General features: G+C 46.4%; 1 protein-coding gene across 1 annotated transcript in view; it reads right to left on the bottom strand.

Moving 5' to 3' along the window:
* Positions 1–299: 299 nt before the first annotated feature.
* LOC142291475 (protein argonaute-1) overlaps positions 300–17,709 on the bottom strand; it is a 168,991-nt gene continuing 151,581 nt past the window's right edge. The window contains exon 19 of the mRNA XM_075336029.1: positions 300–7,739. Within this exon, the coding sequence (XP_075192144.1) occupies positions 7,631–7,739 (109 nt within the window). The 3' untranslated portion in view covers positions 300–7,630. The remainder of the gene's footprint in view (positions 7,740–17,709) is intronic.

The following is a 17,709-nucleotide window of genomic DNA, read 5'->3' as shown; positions in this document are numbered from 1 at the left end:
CATTTCACTAAATGTTTCATGTTGAACTGTACACACGATGTAATAGTTGCTGCAGGACATTTCTTTAAATTTCATATCTCCAATGTGGAGGTATAAGCAACCAAAGTATTTGCCAACTAATGGATTAATTTTAATTAAAAGGAGAATTACCATCTCCAAGATCCTACCCAAATATGTAGTAGGTGTAATAATAATATTAGCAAATACGTCCAATTAGAAATTTAGTATAGTTACCTCATGTGCAGGGCATTGCAGCTTAGGTATCTATGATTACGTCCACTCATATAGTTGCTTGTGGTCATAACCATGGATACCCAAGCTGCAATGCCCTGCACATGAGGCAAGAAACAACTATTTTGGGAGAACTATTCTATATTTCTCATTGGAGGTATTTGCTAATATTACTACTACATATTGGGATAGGATCTACAGTGAATATATTAGGTGCTAAATACTTTGATTGCCAATACCTCTACATTGGAGATATGAAACAAGTGTCCTGGAGATGGGAATAACCCTTTAAGTACAAGTGGGTGTTGACAAAATGTTCAATAGGTGTGTGTACTTCTCATGTATGACCTTGCCCAAATATTAGACAGCAATACACAGGAGAAAAAGAACACTCCTCACAATAGCCCAGAACAGGCTACTCCTCTGTGAGATGTAATGACACCCTGCTATGCTCTCACTGCAGAGCAGTTACAAGTTGCTATAAGTACAATGGACATAGGTGGGATTACAGACACCTTTAATCTAATTTCTGAACAGGTAATGTGTGGGAGGGGCAGTACTGTGGAGGTGACAGTGCTATGAGAAAAGGAAAGCTGACTGAGGTTAGCAGTAGAACATTATAAACTGTTGTTCGGCCCCTCCACCCAAGCAAGCTGACTGCCCTGACCTCATCCGTGCTCTATTCCCAGCCCTTTCTAAACATGCAGGATGTTAGACCGATATCCATCATTACGTCATACACTGAAAAACATGCTCTAATTCTCTGCTATTGTGGGGGCATGTTCTTTTTCTCCTCTTGTGTTGCTGCATGCTTAGGATTGGGCTACCAGGAGAAGTTCATGTCCCCGAAATATTATGTAGCCTCTTCGATAACGCCCACTTGTGCTTAACAACAATTATACTTGTTATGTGTCAAATACTGTGATCACTAATATCTTCACAACGCAATAAATAAAAGAACATTTTATTTGGCTCTGCAGCCACTATTACGTTATATGTACAGTTGAACATGAAAAATTTGGTGAAAGGTCCTCCGTAAGGGAGCAGACATGTAAAAACAGATCAATTTGTATAATTGGCCCAAATTTACTTAATCTTTCGGCCTCGTTCAGACGTTTGTACATTTTCTCATGCAGAAAAAAAAATGAACTGTTTGTTCAGTGTTTTATTGGCATTTGGTCAATGTGTCAGTTTTCACCATCAGTGATTTTTCACTAAAGAAGAAAAAAAAACAAAAACCTGCAAAGTCTCTCATATACAATAAAATGTCAATCATGGATGGCAGGCTGATGCCCTCCATGTGCTGCCACAAACCCATAGACTTATGGGCAATTTTGATATATCACTTGGATCAAAAACGTACATGTCAGTATGATTTCATTGCAGATCACACACACAGCTCCGCAGATTATAATGTCTACTTGTAATATTACGTGACATCCGGATCCTTAGACCAATTGTTTGTCCTATACATAACATGCAGTAACACGCAAGTAATATGGTTATGGTCATCAGAATCCTTAAATGTGATCCATGGCACAAATTAACAGTCACAAGGAAAAGAGTCTTTGAAGAAATTCCTTCAAACATGTATTTTGTACATATTGAGCACCAGTAAAATGGCAGTTATATCTTTGTCATATTATAAAAATCTGTCTAGCAGAACTAGAGCACTCGAGGGAAACCTGTGCACGAGGCAAAAGGACTGTAAACAGGACAGAAGGGCCTCCAGTGATGAAAATGAGCCATCCATTCTTGGCTTCAAACAGTGGTCTAGCTACTCTCAACTTACACAAAGATGTAACAATTAAAGGGTATCTCTGGGACTTTAAAAAAGAAAAAATGTGCATAAGCACCAACAGACAGGTGGCTGCTTTTGTGCCCAGCACCGTTCTTCATCAGCACAGACTGCTCCTGCCGGTAATACAGTGGCTTCATCAACAGGGCGGCGGCTCATTTTCCGCTGTGCTCTGTAGACGGGGCTGGACAGCAGACATCATGCTGATTGACAGCTGGCTCCCCACTGCCTAACTTTGGACGCCTACTGTCAATCAGCATGGCATTTGCTGCCTTGCCGCATCTACAGAGAAGAGCAGTCTGTTGACGCAACGTCATTGGAAGCCGCTGAATCGCTAGCAGGAGCCGACAGTGAACACTCTGTGCCAGCGAAGAACAGCGCCGGGCACTAGAGACTGGTAGGTGGCAACTACCTCCCTGTAGGTCCATAGTCACTGTGTCTCCATTTTTAAAGTCCCAGATGTACACTTTAACCTTTAAGTCAAAATACAGGGATATTGTGCTTAGTGTCCCTTCAAATGGGAAATAAAATGGTGTACAGTTCACAATTAAAAGTGGTGCCCTTGTGCTTTGATATAGAAAATTTTGAATAAGAATCTCCATATGTTTGGCCTGCACGAAACAGCTAAGATCATAAATGTTATGGCTAACATCGTTCACAGATACTGAAATAATTGTGTTGTAATTGAAATTGGCTGGAGTTGGCATGTGCAAAATGTAAACGTTAGATTTATTCCATCAGTATAATTTATATAGATCCCATAGTGGAAATGTAATAGTGATGTGATGTTAATGTGATCATCATCCTTGGCACAGAGAATGGACTATAAATCTGTCATGTTTAGTGACCCTATCTAGTGTCCTTTGTTTGCCTCCAGTTGTCATCTCCACTGAGAAAGATGCACCAATCCTTCTGCATCCGTGACTGCCAATACAGTGGCATGGGGAGCATGATAGTTAGGGTCAGTTTACATGGAACCACTGGCAGCACAATACAACAGCCGATTGGTAGTAATTTAAATGGCTGTTTACAAAGACAGTCCAAAGCAAACGATCTGTAATACATAGCTCAGTGCACTTAGGCTAACATTGTTCTCGGCAGGGCGTGTCCTGTTTACACACTGCACGATGCACTGACAATAGCAATGATCTGTAATAGATGGCTCAGTGCACTTAGGCTAACATTGTTCTCGGCAGTGCATGTCCTGTTTACACACTGCACGATGCACTGACAATAGTGATGATCTGTTGCGCTGTGCAAAAGATTATTTCACTCAACGAATGAGTGTTTTGCTTGTTTGTTGAGTGACCTGCAGCCTGTTTATACTGCAAGATCATTGTGAAACAAGCTTTTTTTAAACAACGCTTGTTTACAGTTATCTTTTAGTGTAAATGTCACAGCCATCTTGGATACACAAGAACCATAAAATTGGACTCACCGAAGGAAGCAGAAGGCAAAAAGAGGGTTCTATGAAGCTGTTGTTGTGAAACATTGACCTATGAATACTGACAGTGTAACCTTGAATCCTTATGGGCTATGTAACACATGAGTTATCTGAACTAGAATACAGCAAATAAGTGAATTTATTAAAACTTTGAGAAATCATGGTCACCTATACATCACAAAGTATAAGGCCTGGAGAATCTAATTAAAAACAAACAGAAATGATATTTCTTTAAAACAATGCCTTTCTTGCTCCAGAAAATAAGCTTCTGTGTCATTTACCATTTTTTTTGGACCATAAGACACGTGGGAAGACATGCTAGTTTAGTTGGCATAAAAGAGTAATAATTGGAGAGGCATTGCATGGTATCACTGATTTAAAAGATTACCCAGGTTTAAAGAATAGCCACCAGTATATCGATAGGCAATCAAACCAGTATAACCCCTTTAATAAGTCTCACGCAATGTCTTTCAGCAAAAAAAATTAAAAAAAAAGGAAATATTTCTTTTGGATTACCAGTATGTAAGCCAATGGGAAGTTTGTTCATCCAAACCTACACAAAACAGCACTGATTCTTTGAATGCACATTGTGCGGGAATTGTTTTAGGCATTGTAATATCAAAGCACCCTTATAATAAAGAGGAACCCATTATTTTTGGGCTAGCTGTCATTGAAGATTTTAGATCAAATGCATCTTCAAGTGATGCACCCTAGAAACTAAAAAAAATAAACCAAACAACTTGTAAAATACTTCTTACTGCTCCACAGTACTATAGTAACAATACATTGTTCTATTACCATGCCTAAAAATGTAACACCTTTGCTGCAGAAATAGAAAACTATGCTGTCAAGATAAAGACAGCTAAAAGTGTAACTGAAGTCATATATTTTTACATGTGACATGTTATCTCCATGCCTAATAGAATGGACAAGAAAAAAAAAAACACAAAGTAAAACCAAACAAACATATAAATCAACTAAAACAAAGATGATGGCAAAACATGGTGTAGAGCTGCCTGGCAAAAAAAAGATATGTCCCCGGGACAAATAACTAGTAACTAAAATTATTGGATTCACTTGTTGCTCTAACTTTAAACTAGTGGATGTAATGGTACCCTTACAACCACCGTAAGCAAACCAGAAGGTCAATGTTCGCTGACTGGCCAAGAAGGATCTTTTGATAGTCTCCACTATAAGGAAAGTGCAAAGAAACTTGTAAAGAGATCCTTGTAAGGCAATCAAAAAACAAGGCACATCTTACAAGGGTGGGTGCGCCTTACCAGAAACCGAATTTCAGTCAGGGCCTGGAGCAAAGAACGCCACGTCTAGTAATGAATTAGATGGCTGTGTGTTTGCATACCCTTGTCTCACCCCAATGTGTCAAAGTTGGCCGGGACTGGTGTGAAAAACGTCAACAGCTGCAAATTTCTGCGCAACTTTGAAAACTGATATAAAACACTGATAAAAAGTAACTCTAAAAGGTAGATGAAACAGCACAATAGGGTCAGATTGGTGATAAGATAGGGCATCACCTCATCTGATGTGGTTGTATGAGACACAACTACTGCGAGGTAAATAGGGAATGCTGCAGACCCATGGGTGAAACCACTGGAGAGAGATGAATGGGAATAAAAGTGGGCTCTCAGCGCTGCTGTAAACAACCAGATGAGTCCATGATCATAAAATATTCTGTATGGTTTATTTATCAGCTCGTTTCAAGGCATCAGGAAAACAAAATCCCATAATACCCACCTAGTATAATGTTTTTTTCCTGATTAGGTGTATGTACCTAGAAACGAGTTGATACATCATACAGAATATTGTATGATCCTGGACTCGCCTCATATGGTTATTTACGACAGTGCAGAGGAACCACATTTATTCCCATTCATAAACACTTTGATGTATCGCCCCCATGTGCACTGAACCAAAGGAATATTGGTGCTTGTGAGGGTACTATTGCACCCACTAGGATAGTGTTAGTTCTAAACTTATGGAGTGTCAAGATTACAGATCCTCTGTAAAGGGAGTCTGTTAGCACAAAATGACCGTTAAAACCGAGCACAAGTGTTTGGTGCACCTTTGGTATTGGCGAGCAGTTCATCCCATTTACTTGCTTTCTATCTCTGCCCTGTTCAGGCTTCTGTTAAGGACAAGCTATCAATCAAGGAAGAGGAGGTAGGACATATATGGAAATCAAGTAGGTCAGAAAGTTAACTGAACTGCATGACCATGCCAATGGGGCTTTCAATCACCTCTGCTTGGTTTGAACAGTCATTTTGTGACAGATACCCATGAAGGTGGAGCCATTTTTTTTAACTTACATTAGGGAATAGCAATTTGCATAGGGCATGTCCGCTAACTTTATGAGCAGAAGAAATCTCATTAATAAGCCCAAGACCCAGAGACTCTAAAAATTCAGTCTGTACTTTAATGTGGCCTCTTTTGTGGAAATGAACTGATAGCCATTAATATCCCTATAATGAAATATTAGGGGGTGCTCATTATACTGTTGCCTAATAAATTATTAAACGTGACAACAAACCACCGCTCCATTTCCAGTAGAGAGGCCATCCATGTATTGGCTAGAAGGTGGAACAATTGACTTGAGAATTAGTCTCTGAAAACCAATCATTTGGTTTGCCTTGTGCAGACTATGCAGCTTCCAAATTGTATGCAAGTGTGCAATGATTCACTGCTTTGTGTATCAGGAGTTCATGCAATATTCTGTATGTTGAGATGAAGTCTCCATAGCGTAAACCCCTAAATAATAGGAGGAAAGCTCCTTTCACATGGCAAGTATTAATCTTTCAGCTGCTGACTTGCTGGCACAGTCAGCCCTATTGTAGTGACCCTATTCCAGGTTACAGTAGTGAGCCATAATCTCTTCTGCATAGATACTGTCCGCTCTGGTGTTCTTGATGATATATTCCTTAAAGAATAAATGTGGCAGCAGCATTGTTGTTTCAATGACACCAATTGGTAACATTTCATACAAATGAACCAAAAAAATATTCCTGAACCCAAAAAAGGCAGGAGGTGCATTTCAGGATCTGTTCAGAAAAGCAAATATAAGCTTATGATATAGGAGCTGGCAGAGCCACTACATACAGCAAACACCATCTTGTAGTAATTGCGCAAAGACTGATGGTCACAGCTCTAGCCAAATCAACAACGAGCTGGTGCTTCTAGTGCCAGTATGTACACTCTGCAGAGCTGGAGAAGCAGGGTTGGTTTCCTCTTGTCTAGCACTTTAAGGGTTCAAGGCACTTTGCACAATTCTCTTTTACTACTAACAACTAAAATTAGTGAAGTGACAGTATTTGATTCCATCAAACGCATCATGTTCACAATATGAAGGCACGCTGGAGTCAGGTCATCGCGGATAACACCATCCTATTGCTTTGAATAACCCAGCTCCATTTTGCCTTGTTGTTAGAAGACCATATGGCACCATTGGATTCCAAGTAAAAGTGGCAAGTAATTAGTCGTGGCAGGTGAAAAATTGCTTTCTCTATGTAGCTAGGATATGCTTGACTTTCCTAATGAAAGTATGCCAGGGCTTGCATCTGCACATCACAACAGAACAATTGGATGACCTGAAGTTAGTTGAGTAAGCCATGTTCTTGTGCTGGTTGTAGTCCAAGGATGAGAACGCCTTGTGTGGAACGCATTACAAAATGAGCATTGTCAAGGGAGATCTTCGATGCTCATGTTTTACCTCGTAGATTCGTGGCTATTTAAATAAGAATTTATCTTTTGTTTAAGGCTCAAAACAATTTGTCTTTTCTTGTAGCTCTCTTGCAGTGCACATTCAGTCTATTCCAGTGAAGCAAGGGGCTCAGCTTCATTTCTTCCTACCTGCAGTATTGCATTTCAAGTCGTCAAATTTGCCGTGGCAATCAGAGGAGACCTGCTGAAGTGGTGCTCTCTTACATTCCCACAACATGCAAAAAAAAAAATGGAGTTCTATTGCCCAACGTGATTCCCACATTGGTCACACAGGGCCTCAACAGAGTTTTCAGTTTATTTTGAGGTACCCTTCTTTATAAGGCTCAAGATTCCAAGAACCAACTCTTCTGAGCCAATGAGGTACGGGATGTGGCAAACCAGTCACATTTTGATATGATTCACTAGGAAAGCTATGTGACAAGTCATTAGGCAAAATACATGGTGCGCAAAGTGTCTTGGTGAACTTGCACTGCCTTAGCTAAGGCCTGTGGATCCCTTCCATTGCTTTGTCCAGAAATGTGGCTGCCTTCTCCACTGCAAAAGAAGTAGAAAACATCAGAATTTTAATGAAAACTAAGTAGCGGTGAAACAGACTATTAACCAACAACTAGAAAAGCTTATGCTAAGTGTCAATTTTCCCTTTTTACGTTTTAACTCAGATCTCTGATTGAATGTTGCTGTTATCCTACAGGATTGCAGAAGGGTGATGCATACGACCGTGTTATTAATTCTCATGAATGGGATGTAACATTAGCTGGCTTGGAGAGAATTATAACAAACAACAGAGAAGATGGCATGTCTGAAATAAAACAAAACAAAATCAAACTTGATATATTAAACACTGCAATATTGTAGACTCCTATGCTTGACATTGTTAATCAAGTGGGGATGATAGGGGTAAAATCCATGATGTGCTAAAAATGTGGACTTTGATACTGTGAATGTCACTACATAGAATACAGTCTTTCTGAAACATTAGATCACACGCGGGATAAAGAACAATGCTAAAAAAAATGCCCTAAAATTTGCAGAGGTTTTGTTTTTCCAACAATGGTAAGATTAAGAATCTATGAAAAATATATCAGATTGGGAAATTGGTATAGATTTGAATGCCCATGGCCTTTGTGATATATCATACACGCACGCAGCTGAATATGTCCATCTATCTATATCTCCGCACACACACAACAGGTGAAATAAGTACTGAGCATGTCCCCAATTTTCATCTAGGACGAAGCATTATAAATGCGAAACGAGTGTCGGGTGCACGGGGGTGCTGCAGCTCACCCAGTTTGGACTTCTGTCATAGGTAACCATGGACTACATCTACCTTCCTTGAATTTTTATTACATGATTATTATGTATACTAGAAGGAGGCCCGATTCTACGCATCGGGTATTCTAGAATTTATGTATTGTGTAGTTAATGTATGATTTTTGTTATATATATATATATATATATATATGATGTTGTGTGTAGTTACCAAGTGTTTGTGTAGGGCGCTGTACATGTTCTGGGTGTGGCGGGGGGTGAGAGCGGTGTTGTTTGTGTGTTGCGTTGTTTGTGGAGCACTGTGTGTCTGTAGCGTTGTGTGTGTTGCGCGGTTTGTGTGGGTGTGGGGTGTGTGTGTGTGTTTTGGGGGAGGTATGTTTTGTGCAATGTGTGTGTTGTGCGGTATGTGCGTATATTTGTGTGTGCCGCGGTGTTTGTGTGTTGGGTGTCTGTGTAGGGCAGTGTTTGTGGTTCTCAGTGTGTGTGGTGTGTTGTGCAGTGCGTGTGTGGCGGTGTGTGTGTGTGTGTGTGTGCGTGCTCCATCCCCCATGCTGCGCACCCCCCATCGTGCTCCATCCCCGATACTGCGCACCCCCCATCGTGCTCCATCCCCCATGCTGCGCAACCCCCATCGTGCTCCATCCCCCCATGCTGCGCACCCCCCATCGTGCTCCATCCCCCATGCTGCGCACTCCCCATCGTGCTAAATCCCCCATGCTGCGCACCCCCCATCGTGCTCCATCCTCCATGCTGCGCACCCCCATCGTGCTCCATCCCCTATGCTGCGCACTCCGCATTGTGCTCCATCCCCCATGCTGCGCATTCCCCATCGAGCTCCATCCCCCATGCTGCGCACTCCCCATCGTGCTCTATCCCCCATGCTGCGCACTCCCAAACGTGCTCCATCCCCCATGCTGCGCACTCCCCATTGTGCTTCAACCCCCATGCTGCGCATTCCCGATCGTGCTCCATCCCCCATGCTGCGCACTCCCCATCGTGCTCTACACCCCACTTCTCCCTGTGCCCACCGGTGGGCGGTCCCAGCAGCTGTGCTGCACGCCGTGCTCCTCTGCCGACACTCACACACACACACACATCCGATCGCATACACGCACACACACACTGACGATATCGCACATACGCGCTCACACAATCACAACATCCGGAGATACCACATGCTTCCGGCCATGTGATCCTCCGGCAGGTCCTGGAAGGTCACTGAACGCACAGTATCACCGTCGAGAAGCAAGCGATATCACGGGATGTTGTGAATGTGTGGATGCGATCTGATGTGTGTGTGAGGTGTGTGAGAGAGAGAGTGTGATCTGATGTGTGTGTGTGTGTGTGTGTGAGAGAGTGAATGTGATCTGATGTGTGTGTGTGTGATCTGATGTGTGTGTGTGTGATCTGATGTGTGTGTGTGTGTCTGTTCTTATGTGTGTGCGTGTGTGTGTTCCGCCGCTGCAGGACCTTGATGCGCTCACCTGGGAGCCGGTATACGCTGGTAACCATGCTACAATATTACTCGATGTGTTCCATGGTTACCAGCGTACCCCACCTCCCGCTCGCACGGGAGCCCACACCAGCGTACGCCGACGTACGCTGATGTGGGTTCCCGGGGGTACAGCACTCACCTGGGAGTCGGTTAGGGGAATGCGTGCGGAGGGCGGGGCCAGAGCGAGCGTGCAATGTGTGAGGGGGGTGGGGCGTGGCCGAGTTGCCAATGCGTGCAGGGGGCCGGGGCGAGAGGCCAATCCGTGCGAGGGGGCGGAGCCGAGGCGAGCGGCCAATCCGTGCGGGGGGCGGGGCCATGGCGAGCCCAGCGGCCAATCCGCTGTTTTTCACCGTAAGGACACAATTTTGGAGCAAGACAGACAGACAGACAGACAGACAGAATAAGGCAATTATATATATAGATAAATTATTTTTGTGCAGTACTTTTTTAACACACTTGTGTCATTTATGAATTGTTATATTATGTGAATAAACTATTTTTGGACACACTGGTGCCCTTTTTGATTTAAATGTTACATGTATTTAGTTGCTGACATATTGGTCTGTTGCATTATTTTGTACTACATGCCTCGGCTATATATACATATTTATTTAGGGTGTCTGTTAGGTGCTCCCAATTATTACCATCCGACCTTTGGGTGTTCCATAATAAGTGACTTTTTTTTTTTAAATATATACTATATACATTATATATATATATATATATATATATATATATATATAATAGATATATATATAATAGATAGAGAGAGATATAGCTCTCTGGCTTTACTCATCAAGACCCTTGCATCCTTATTGTTGGAAAAAAGAGAGTTTTGTTTACTTACCGTAAATTCTTTTTCTTATAGTTCCGTAATGGGAGACCCAGACCATGGGTGTTTAGCTTCTACCTCTGGAGGACACACAAAGTACTACACTTAAAAGTGTAGCTCCTCCCCCTGAGCTTATACACCCCCTGGTGAGCAGACCCAGCCAGTTTAGTGCAAAAGCTGAAGGAGAATAGCCACCCACAAGTAGGACAGAGCAATAGCCGGAACAACCGGAAACTCTGTCCACGACAACAGCCGGTGATAAAACGCGGAACAAGAAAAGTGCCAACAGGCAACAGGGAGGGTGCTGGGTCTCCCATTACGGAACTATAAGAAAAATAATTTACGGTAAGTAAACAAAATTGTCTTTTTCTTCATCGTTCCTATGGGAGACCCAGACCATGGGACGTCTCAAAGCAGTCCATGGGTGGGAAATAAACAGAAAAACTAAGAAGTAGGCAGAACCTAACTTCACAAATAGGCGACAGCCGCCTGAAGGATGCGTCTGCCCAAGCTCGCATCTGCCGAAGCATGAGCATGCACTTGGTAGTGCTTCGAAAAGGTATGCAGGCTAGTCCAAGTGGCAGCCTGACAGACTTGTTGAGCTGTAGCCTGGTGCCTAAAAGCCCAAGAGGCACCGACAGCTCTGGTCGAATGTGCCTTGATCCCCGGCGGGGGAGGCACCTGAGTACTCTGGTAGGCGTCCGAAATGGTCGATCTAATCCAACGGGCTAAGGTCGGCTGAGAAGCAGAGAGACCCTTGCGCCGACCTGTGGTTAGCACAAAAAGAGAGGTGCACCGCCTAATAAAAGCGGTGCGGGACACATAGATCCGGAGCGCCCGCACCAGATCCAGAGTATGCAGCGCTTTTTCAAAGCGATGAACAGGAGCCGGACAAAAGGAAGGTAGGGTAATGTCCTGGTTAAGGTGGAAAGGAGAGACCACCTTAGAAAGAAAGTCCGGAGTCGGACGGAGAGCCACCTTGTCTTGATGAAAAACTAAAAAAGGTGACTCTGAAGAGAGCGCGGCCAAATCAGAGACTCTCCTGAGGGAAGTTATGGCCACCAGAAAGACTACTTTCTGAGAAGAAGGGAATTTTGTTTACTTACCGTAAATTCCTTTTCTTCTAGCTCCAATTGGGAGACCCAGACAGTGGGTGTATAGCTACTGCCTCTGGAGGCCGCACAAAGAACTACACTTAAAAGTGTAAGGCCCCTCCCCTTCTGGCTATACACCCTCCCGTAGGAGTACGGATTCCTCAGTTTTAGTACCAAAGCAAGAAGGAGGAAAGCCAATAACAGTTTCAAAAACAAATTCAATCCGATAACAAGATCGGAGAACTTAAGAAACAACATGAACAACATGTGCACCCGAAAAACGAAACCCTAAGAACAAATAGGGCGGGTGCTGGGTCTCCCAATTGGAGCTAGAAGAAAAGGAATTTACGGTAAGTAAACAAAATTCCCTTCTTCTTTTTCGCTCCTAATTGGGAGACCCAGACAGTGGGACGTCCAAAAGCAGTCCCTGGGTGGGTAAAAAGATACCACATGAACGGGCTGTCAGACAGCCCTTTCCTACAGGTGGGCCACCGCCGCCTGAAGGACCTGTCTACCTAGGCTGGCATCTGCCGAAGCGTAGGTATGCACTTGATAGTGTTTGGTAAACGTGTGCAGACTCGACCAGGTAGCCGCCTGGCACACCTGCTGAGCCGTAGCCTGATGCCGCAATGCCCAGGACGCACCCACGGCTCTGGTAGAATGGGCCTTCAGTCCAGATGGAATCGGAAGCCCAGCAGAACGGTATGTGTGAAGAATTGGTTCCTTGATCCACCGCGCCAGGGTGGATTTGGAAGCTTGCGATCCCTTATGCTGACCAGCGACTAGGACAAAGAGCGCATCAGAACGGCGTAGAGACGCCGTGCGAGAAATGTAAATCCTGAGTGCTCTCACCAGGTCCAACAGATGTAAACCTTTTTCAAATTGGTGAACTGGATGCGGACACAAAGATGGCAAAGTGATATCCTGATTGAGATGAAAGGAAGAAACCACCTTGGGAGAAAACTCTGGAATTGGACGCAGTACTACCTTGTCTTGGTGAAACACCAGGAAGGGAGATTTGCAAGATAACGCCGCTAGCTCGGACACTCTTCGAAGAGACGTGACCGCCACAAGAAAAACTACTTTTTGTGAAAGCCGAGAAAGGGAAACCTCTTTCAAAGGCTCGAAAGGCGGCTTCTGGAGAGCAATGAGAACCTTGTTTAGATCCCAGGGTTCCAATGGCCGTCTGTAAGGAGGAACGATATGACAAACTCCTTGGAGAAACGTGCGTACTTTAGAAAGCCGTGCCAAGCGCTTCTGAAAGAATACGGATAGCGCGGAGACTTGACCCTTAAGAGAGCTAAGCGACAAACCTTTTTCCAACCCAGACTGCAGGAAGGAAAGAAAAATTGGCAATGCAAATGGCCAGGGAGAAAACCCTTGAGCCAAGCACCAAGCTAAGAATATCTTCCACGTCCTGTGATAGATCTTAGCTGAGGATGGTTTTCTAGCCTGTCTCATTGTGGCAACAACTTCATGAGATAAACCTGAGGCCGCTAGGATCCAGGACTCAATGGCCACACAGTCAGGTTCAGGGCCGCAGAATTCAGATGGAAAAACGGCCCTTGAGACAGCAAATCTGGACGGTCTGGTAGTGCCCACGGTTGGCCTACCGTGAGATGCCACAGATCCGGGTACCACGACCTTCTTGGCCAGTCTGGAGCGACGAGAATGGCTCGATGGCAGTCGGACCTGATTTTCCGGAGAACTCTGGGTAACAATGCTAGAGGTGGGAACACATAGGGGAGTCGGAATTGCGACCAATCCTGAACCAAGGCGTCTGCCGCCAGCGCTCGGTGATCGTGAGACCGTGCCATGAAAACTGGGACCTTGTTGTTGTGTCGTGACGCCATCAGATCGACGTCCGGCGTCCCCCAGCGGCAACAGATCTGCTGAAACACGTCCGGGTGAAGGGACCATTCTCCTGCGTCCATGCCCTGGCGACTGAGAAAGTCTGCTTCCCAGTTTTCCACGCCTGGGATGTGAACTGCGGATATGGTGGACGCTTTGCTTTCCACCCACGTCAAAATCCGCCGGACTTCCTGAAAGGCTTGGCGACTGCGTGTTCCCCCTTGGTGGTTGATGTACGCCACCGCCGTGGAATTGTCCGACTGAATCCGAATCTGCTTGCCTTCCAGCCATTGTTGGAAGGCTCGCAGAGCAAGATAGATTGCTCTGATTTCCAGAACATTGATCTGCAGGGTGGACTCTTCCTGAGTCCACGTCCCCTGAGCCCTGTGGTGGAGAAACACCGCTCCCCACCCTGATAGGCTCGCATCCGTCGTGACCACTGCCCAGGACGGGGGAAGGAACGACTTTCCCTGTGACAATGAGGTGGGGAGAAGCCACCAACGCAGAGAGTCCTTGGCAGTCTGAGAGAGGGAGACAGTCCTGTCGAGGGACGTCGATTTCCCATCCCATTGGCGTAGAATGTCCCATTGTAGAGGGCGCAGATGAAACTGCGCGAACGGGACCGCCTCCATTGCTGCTACCCTCTTTCCTAGGAAATGCATGAGGCGCCTCAGTGAGTGCGACTGGCTCTGAAGGAGAGATTGCACTCCTGTCCGTAGCGAACACTGCTTGTCCAGTGGAAGCTTCACTATCGCTGAGAGAGTATGAAACTCCATGCCAAGATAAGTCAGAGATTGGGTCGGGGTTAGATGAGACTTTGGAAAGTTGATAATCCACCCGAAACTCTGGAGAGTGTCTAGTGCCACCTTCAGACTGTGTTGGCATGCCTCTTGAGAGGGTGCCTTTATAAGCAGGTCGTCTAGATACGGGATGACCGAGTGACCTTGCGAGTGCAGAACAGCTACTACTGCTGCCATGACCTTGGTGAAGACCCGGGGGGCTGTTGCCAGACCGAAAGGCAACGCTACGAACTGCAGGTGTTCGTCGTGTATGACGAAGCGTAGGAAACGCTGATGCTCTGGCGCAATCGGCACGTGGAGATACGCATCTTTGATATCTATTGATGCTAGAAAATCTCCTTGAGACATTGAGGCTATGACGGAGCGTAGGGATTCCATCCGGAACCTCCTGACTTTTACGTGTCTGTTGAGCAACTTTAGATCCAGGACGGGTCGATACGATCCGTCCTTTTTTGGGACCACAAACAGATTGGAGTAAAAACCGTGACCTTGTTCCTGAAGAGGGACGGAGGTCACCACTCCTTCCGCCTTTAGAGCGGCCACCGCCTGCAACAGAGCATCGGCTCGGTCTGGTGGTGGAGAAGTTCTGAAGAAACGAGTTGGCGGACGAGAACTGAACTCTATCCTGTACCCGTGAGACAGAATATCCCTCACCCAACGGTCTTTGACGCGTGACAGCCAAATGTCGCCAAAGTGGGAAAGCCTCCCACCGACCGAGGGTGTGGGAATCGGAGACTGCAAGTCAGGAGGACGCCGTCTTGTCAACGGTTCCTCCGGCTGTCCTTTTTGGGCGTGACTGAGACCTCCAAGAATCTGAGCGTCTCTGGTCTTTTTGAGTCTTCTTTGACGAGGCGAATTGGGACCTGCCCGGTCCTCGAAAGGACCGATAACCAGACTGACCCTTCCTCTGTTGGGGTTTGTTTTGTCTGTGTTGCGGTAAGGATGAGTCCTTACCCTTGGAGTGTTTGATGATTTCATCCAAACGCTCTCCAAACAATCGGTCACGAGAAAAAGGCAAATTGGTTAAGCACTTCTTGGAATGAGAATCTGCCTTCCAATGTCTCAACCACAGGGCCCTACGCAAAACAACGGAGTTGGCTGACGCCACTGCCGTGCGGCTTGTAGCGTCAAGAACAGCATTAATCGCGTACGACGCGAATGCCGCCATTTGCGAGGTCAATGGTGCTACCTGCGGGGCAACTGCACGTGTGACTGAGTCGACTTGCACAAGCCCGGCTGAGATAGCTTGGAGTGCCCATACGGCAGCAAAAGATGGCGCTAACGACGCTCCAATCGCTTCATAGATGGATTTCAGCCAGAGCTCCATCTGCCTGTCAGTGGCATCTTTAAGTGCCGCTCCATCTTCAACTGCAACCAAGGATCTAGCTGCAAGCCTGGAAATTGGAGGATCCACTTCTGGACACTGGGTCCAACCCTTGACCACCTCAGGGGGAAAAGGATAGCGTGTATCTTTAAGCCGTTTAGAAAAACGCCTTTCCGGATAAGCGTGGGGTTTCTGGATTGCGTCTCTAAAGTCAGCGTGGTCCAGAAAAGTGCTTAATGTACGCTTAGGATATCTGAAATGGATTCTCTCGTGCTGCGAAGCTGACTCCTCTACAAGAGGAGCTGGTGGGGAAATATTTAACATCTTATTGATGGACGCTATAAGATCATTAACTATGGCGTCACCATCTGGTGTATCTAGATTGAGAGCGGTCCCAGGATCAGAATCCTGATCAGTTACGTCCGCCTCATCACCCATAGATTCATCTCGCTGGGATCCTGACCATTGAGATGAATGTGAAGGCCCCTCATAGCGAGCCCGCTTAGGTTGCCTGGGGCCATCGTCCGAGTCAGAGTCTTCACCCTGAGGTGTATGTGCCCGTCCCGGAGCTTGGAGGTAATTCAGCTGAGGGGGACCAGGGGGCAATGATTGCACCGTGTCCGTGGCCTGAAGTACGGGCCTAGCTCGCAATGTGTCAAGAATTTGTGACATAGTGAGAGACATTCTGTCAGCAAAAGCTGTAAACTCAGTTCCTGTCACCTGGACAGCATTCACAGGTGGTACACCCTGGGTCACGTCCAGCAGAGGTCCCGACTGTGCAAGTGCCGCAGGGGCCGAGCACTGCACACAATGGGGGTCAGTGGAGCCTGCCGGTAGAAAAGTCCCACATGCGGTACAGGAAGCATATAATGTCTGTGCCTTGGCACCCTTGCGTTTTGTGGACGACATGCTGTTGGCTCTCTGCAATGTGAGAGAGTCTATAGCCAAAGGGCGACCAGCGCTATGCAGTACAAAGTATTTGCAGGAACAAAATACTAAGATTACTACTGGCACAAGAGGGGGTGAGCCCTGAGGGCTGCTTACCGCCCGCTGAATAGCGGGTAAGAGGCGCAGAATTCCTTGTCTGGGTCTCCCCGGCTCCCCTCTGCAGCTCAGCGTGTCAGCAGGAATGGCTGCCGGCGTCTGTGGAGAGGGGCGGTCCGTGGGAGTTCCCAAACAAAAGTGCGGGAAACAGTGTCCCCTCTGTGCCTATTGTGAGGGCTGGAGTATGTAAAAACGACTCCAGCCCTCAGCGCTGATGCACTGACCAGCGTCCCGCCCCTCTCCTGACTGGCAGGTCTGGGGGCGGGAACGAACGGAACTAGGCCGCAAAAGCCGGGGACTCGAGTTATCAGCGCGGCCGCCGTAAAAGCGCGGCCCGCGCTGAAGTCCCCGGCGCACCACAAGTGCCAGCCGCGCCGCAGTCCCAGCGGCCGGCGCGACCGTTTCCCAAAAGTGTGCCTGCTTCAGCGAAGCTGAATGAGGCCATGGCACAAGCGCCGCAGCGCTGATGTCCCCGGCGCACTACAACACCCAGCATGCTGCGGTGTGAGCGCCAAATGCACGGGGACACAGAGTACCTTGAGGAAGCAGGGCCATGTCCCTGATGTACTCCGCTCCATCCAGCATCTTCTCCAGGGGCTGTAGATGGAGCACGGTCTCAGTGCCTGGAGACCAGTAAATCCCACTTCACCCAGAGCCCTGTAAAAAGGGATGGGGAAGGAATCAGCATGTGGGCTCCAGCCGCCGTACCCGCAATGGGTACCTCAACCTTACAAACACCTCCGACATACAGTGGGGTGAGAAGGGAGCATGCTGGGAGCCCTGTATGGGCCC

The sequence above is a fragment of the Anomaloglossus baeobatrachus genome, chromosome 2, assembly GCF_048569485.1.
Source record: "Anomaloglossus baeobatrachus isolate aAnoBae1 chromosome 2, aAnoBae1.hap1, whole genome shotgun sequence".
Taxonomy (NCBI): Eukaryota; Metazoa; Chordata; class Amphibia; order Anura; family Aromobatidae; genus Anomaloglossus; species Anomaloglossus baeobatrachus.
This window is presented reverse-complemented; position numbering and strand designations above follow the sequence as displayed.